Genomic DNA, 5,939 nt, shown 5'->3' on the forward strand with positions numbered 1-5,939 from the left:
GATTATGGACAAGTATCCGTCCTTATATGCGGTAGAAAAACATAAAAATGTCTTGTTAGCAGATCGGTTGGTGGTCACTGGATCTTCTCGTCGCATTGTGTGGGATTGGCTTAGAGCTCCTTGCTCCCAACAGGAGGTGATCGAGAAGCAGGAGTTGGAAGATCTCCTTCAAGGGGTGGTGATGGTTGACCGTGAAGATTCATGGTCTTGGGCGGTTGGTAGCTGCAAAGAGTTCGAGGTTTCGGCGATTAAAAGATGGATGGTGCGGTCCGTTGTGGATGCTGGGAGTTCCAGTTTCCAATGGAGCGATTGGGTCCCGAAAAAATGTAATATTTTTATGTGGAGGGCCGTTCTGGATAGTCTTCCAACCAAGCAGGCTTTAGCTAGACGTCATTTGCATTGTGATGATCATAGTTGCGCTTTATGTGAGAGTAATGAGGAATCGCTCGAGCACTTGTTAACCGGGTGTTTCATTTCTATGGCCGTTTGGAATGCGATTGGTTCATGGTGCAACATCCCTAGATCTTTTGTTTTTCATGTCAATGATTTGGTGGAAGTGCATAAGGTTTGTGGTGCGACGGGGAATAAGAGATTGATTATTCATGGAATTGTCATCATTACTTGTTGGAGGATTTGGCGGGCTAGGAATGAAAAGATTTTTTCGGGCAAGAACACTAAGGTGGCAGAAATGGTTGCGGATATAAAATCTTTGGGTTTTCTTTGGTACAAAAATAGATCTAAGATAGGGGTAGTGGATTGGAAAAGTTGGTGTTTATTTGATGTAACGTGATTGTTGGTTTTGGTTTTTGGATTTCAGCGTCTTTCTCCGTCTTGGTGATAGTCGTTGGTTGTGTTTGTTTTTAATGAAAGTCAATTTTCAAAAAAAAAATATAATATCATTATCAATCAAACGCCATTAATAAATTCATAACATTATTAAAGTGGAATTCAGTTACTTCCATAAAACTTGTTTAATTTTTTTAATAACATTTATTATAATGAAGACATGTTTTTAATGTATTTGGACTTTATGCATGATGAAAAAATGGAGCAAGGTTGCCTTGTAACTGGGGTGAGCAACAAACGGTTTGGAGCCGCCCTAACCAAGGAACATGAACTAAATACGTTTATCAGAACCGCCAAAGGAATAGTAGGGTTGGTTCATGCCTCTTGGGTTTCAAATTTTGTAGTTTTGAACTTATAACGAACGAAAGAACTGCTAAGAACTCAGCTTATTCATAGTTTGTTTCTCAAAAAACCTAGATTTTGCAAGACGAGAGTAGATCACGATATCTGAATGAAATAAACTAGGATCATGATATCTTTAATAAAGACTAAGATCACGATTAGCATCCTTATATACAATTCCAAATAATGGCCTATCTTCACAATTTGTATTCCAAAATTATTCATAGGTTCTCTTTACCTCCACCAAAAGTTATATTTAATCATATTATTTGTTATCACTAATTAGTGAGAATCGATTTTAGCCACTCTAGAACTTAACCGACTTACTATAAAAGGGTTCGTTTGTAGTTATATTTTCAACCATTTTCTGTAGCAGTTCGGTTCCAATCCCGATTCCAGTTTGGTTCCGTTATGGCGGTTTCGAACATTTTCACAACCGTTCTAGTAACGAATCCGATATTTCACATTTAAATTATTTTATATATAATTAGTTATAGTTTGGTTTTCGTCTCATTTTATTTCTTGTAATATGGACTCTTGTTTATTGTGGGTAGTCCATGATGGTTTTATAATATATTGGCCATTAAAAAAAATTTGGAATCGTTTTCTAATAGAATATGATATTATTACACCATTTGTGCTAGTGTAGCGATATATGATGTTTTTAGACCATGGGGACAATGTGAAAGACGTATTATATGCCATGTCAAAAAATATCTTAAAATATTAGTTAACAAATTATTATTTTTATGTATTCTTATATATGTTGTACTAGTTCGAGATCCATGTACTACACTTCTAATTCATAAAAATAGAATATTTAATATATAATTGGTATGCAATAAATAAACATATCAAACACTTTTAATACACATTCCTTGTGTAAGAGTCTTTACAACAATTTAAAAATAAGCAATACACTTTTATTTTCTAATGGGTTTTTAGTTTTTAACACAACTTAAATAGACGAAAAGCAAGAAAACACTCTTAAATTTTAATCAGTTCACTTTCATATAAATGTTATAAATAATGAATGCTTTAGTTTGTAGTAGTGTACTTTATTATTTGAATCCATCATAAGAGAACTTAAACCTTAACTCATACATGTTTGTCAATAATTTAATCATACCTACACTGGGTAGAATACTTGCAATGAAAATTAAATAAACTGTACATTAAACCGATAGACACATACATTGTTTAGAGTGTAAAGATATGTTTAATTTGAATTACTATAGGTTTTAAGTGGTATGAGATATAAGAAGCCATATATGTTTATTTTTCTATACAACAAAATTTGGTGAACATACAAAAGAATTAAAGTTCAAACTTTAAATTATTTTTAAGTAAATTTATATATCTTGAATAAATGCTTTTTTATATAAAAATTATAGATAACTATGAACTTCAAATATTAAAAGAAAAAAAAGGAAGCGTGAGGTTTAGTGGTAAATATTATTATTTATTATAAATTTATGTGTGGAAGTGACACGTGACAAACTATGTAGTTTTTTATTTGAAAGTATACATATATAGATAATTTCAAGACCAAGTATTTTATAAATAAATAAATAAAAACCAATAAAAAATCATAAAAATAAGTTAACAGACATGAAATCTTGCCTGTTAATGGAAACAGGTATATTCCATTAACTATACAAGGTGTTAGGATGAGATTTTATTCTAGTCAGCGGATATCCAAACAAATATAGAAAAACAATTATGAACAATTACATATAAAAAATACTTTACTCTCTTCCCATATTAAGATTTTAAATGCATTGTTTTGGAAGTTAATTGTTTGAATATTTATTATGAAATCTTTAAATTAATACTAGTCATCATTCACTTTTGACTAAATTTATGAAATTAATTACTACCACACAAGGTCATTAAAACTAAAATATTTCACATTAATGAACTTTTTGCTTATAAGAACCAATATCAAAATCATTGAAAGCCACACACAAACTTCTGCATTTGCTTTTTTTCTTTCACATAATTGTTGCCATGCCAAGGACCAAAGTGAAGCTTGCTTTTATTGAGAACATCAAGTCACGAAAAAGTTCATTTACAAAACGAAAAGAATCTCTAAAAAAAAAGTTGCATGAGCTTTGTACGTTATGTGATGTAAAGGCATGTCTTATCTTGTATATCCCGAATGAATGTGAACCCGAGTTGTGGCCCAATGACAAAGATGCTGTTCTACATGTGGTGCGCCAGTTTCGCGCCAAGCCAGAGATAGAAAGAAGGAAGAATATGCTGAATTTGGAAAGCTATCTCGTGGAGAAGATCAACAAGGCTAAGGAGCAGCTCAACAAGCACGTCATGGCGAACCGCGAGCTTGTGAAGGACAAGATGCTGTCAGACTGCTTGAGTGGCAAAGTCTCGGTAGCTGACTTGAACCCAACTGAGTTGAAAGAACTTGTGTCCTTTGCTGGTCTTAAGATCTTAGAAATCAACGAAAGGATGGAGCTTCTCACCAGTGATGCCCATGCAGCAGCCGCAACACCACAATCACAACATCCACAACCGCCGACAGTTGTGGGTGATAGCAGCACTTCTAACAATAAAACGACAGAAGGAACAGATGTAGAGCCATATGTACCCGTGATGGAGAACACTAGACCTTCGGATGTCCCAGAAAATATTGATTGGTACCCGTCTGACTGGGTTAGTGATCATGAGGATAATGGTTTGGCTCTTGTTCCAAGGTTCGACATGAAGAAGTCATTTACTAAAGATTTGTGGTCAGACACATTCTTCTTGAAAAAAGATTAACATATCATCTTGTCAGAGGGTTCAATGATAGAAGATGGTTTCAGGGTCATGAATGATTTAAATTGCTATTGTTTTAGTTTCCTTTTTCGTACTGATGTTAGTTTGTTTGCTTTTTAATATTCGTTTGTTATTCTGTTTACAAGATTACCTTTTGGGAAATCTTTTGTTGCTGTAGTTTGATTAGTGAGTTCATTATGTCTTTTGTAATATTTGAATTCGGTTTAAGTATTGCTCATTTTGTGTGCTTTGATGAATTCTTTTCTATCTGAACCTTTTAGTTTAAGCCACTGAAGAGGTAGGTCCCAGCAGAGCCCAGTTGGACCCGCAAGACTCACCTCAAAGAGGGACGTCTGCGCAGTTGAACCCGCAAGACTCACCTTCAACAGGGACGTCTGCGCAAAGGCTAAACTCGCAAGACTCACCTTGAAGAGACGTCTGCGCAGAAACCAACTGGATCCGCAGGACTCACCATGCTCAGAGACGTGACGTCCTTACGCCCAGTACGCAAGCTGTTCCCGCAGGAAAAGCCTCCCAATGGTCGACGTACTCCGCCTGTTCCCGCAGCAACGGATACTAGCCATCAGGGAAGGCTACCCGCGCAGCAAGGCTACACGCACAAGGCACTTAACTCTTAAATAATTCAGTAATGTCACCTGAAGAATGAGTGAGCAAGCCGGGAACACTCCCGCACAAATGAGCCAGTCCGTACGATACTGGAGGATCTTTTGTACTGTACCTGATGAGGTATGGACAAAAGATCTGACCAAAGATACGACAGCTCACTGACAACAGTATGACGAGCAGCACGCTCTTGTACTGTATGTCACTATCAGCCGCTGCCTACTCACCAACCTGTCGGAGGACGTGCATAGCCTGCAGTTGGTGGAACAGGAATAGTACACAGCCGGCCTGGTCACTATCAGCCGCTGCCTACCCACCAACCACCAGCATGGCACGTGCGTAGCCCACAGTTGGCAGAACAGGAATACTATTCAGCCGGCTGTACCTGCTTGGAAACCTACCTTCGGCTATAAATACTCCAACACCTTGGAATGGTATGGATATGACATTACATTACCTTATCACATCTTATCTTTTCTAGCAATCTCTTAATATACACTTATATTCAAGAGCAATCTAGTCTGATTCTCACGTCGGAGGGTGGTCACAAGGAGGTACCCCCCCTTCTCAGTGACGAGCTCACAGTGTCTGTTTTGCAGGTCATCAGAAGAACCATCTTTGCCGGACCTAACCCCTCGTGGGAAACATCTATTTAACCCCCAGATTATCCGTAATCTGCCCGGGGTCAATTAGTGTTTCTTCATTGGCGCCATCCGTGCATAAAAGCTAGAACTAATTCTCAGCTTTTTCAAAACCTCCAAAAAGATGGTTAACGTTACTCAGGTCCCCAGGCCAGGGAGTAACTAAGAAACCCCGGTAACCACAACCCCAGCTACTGGGAGGAACACCGGCGGGTACACAAATTTTACGAACACTACCCCGGTTACTCAAGCCGGGGCAAGTGCAGTAAACAATCCTCCCCTAGAATTCATTGATACCCAGGTGGAAAGACAACAGACGAGGCCCCCCCGCCAAACACTTGAACAAGTTAAAGCGTGGGCGGAAAAACGTCAAAGGGAATTCCAAGCTGAGTTGGATGAACGCTTACGTTCACTCCAACAGGCTGACGAATTCGAAAGCACTAGACAACAGCTCAACATGAGCAATGAGTGTGAGTACTTGGACGATGATTCGGAGGAATCCGACACCGACGTAAACCCTCGCCATAAGGCGAAAGGGAAGCGTAAGGAAACGGACTTCCAACCGAGAAGGAATTTTGGAGAAACCTTCAAACCAAAAAACGCGGGTAGAAACCCACGTGACTTCTCTAAAACCTTCAGACCAACCGCTGCAAATGCGGGAACCTCCAAGTTTGCAAGGGACATTGCAGAAGCAATCGCCCCAAGAAG

At 38.2% G+C, this 5,939-nt stretch overlaps 1 protein-coding gene across 1 annotated transcript; it reads left to right on the plus strand.

Moving 5' to 3' along the window:
• Positions 1-2,953: 2,953 nt before the first annotated feature.
• On the plus strand, positions 2,954-4,022 carry LOC143547435 (agamous-like MADS-box protein AGL80). Its single transcript, XM_077038862.1, has one exon. The coding sequence runs from the start codon at positions 3,199-3,201 to the stop codon at positions 3,967-3,969; it is 771 nt and encodes a 256-aa protein (XP_076894977.1). The 5' UTR covers positions 2,954-3,198; the 3' UTR covers positions 3,970-4,022.
• Positions 4,023-5,939: the final 1,917 nt, after the last annotated feature.

This window comes from Bidens hawaiensis, unplaced genomic scaffold, assembly GCF_021521415.1.
Source record: "Bidens hawaiensis isolate Kalapana, Puna unplaced genomic scaffold, B.hawaiensis_p1.1 tig00014720_1, whole genome shotgun sequence".
Classification (NCBI taxonomy): Eukaryota; Viridiplantae; Streptophyta; class Magnoliopsida; order Asterales; family Asteraceae; genus Bidens; species Bidens hawaiensis.

Bases quoted from the DNA above. Each gene is read 5' to 3' on its own strand.
- LOC143547435 (XM_077038862.1), top strand. From the start codon at position 3,199: ATGCCAAGGACCAAAGTGAAGCTTGCTTTTATTGAGAACATCAAGTCA.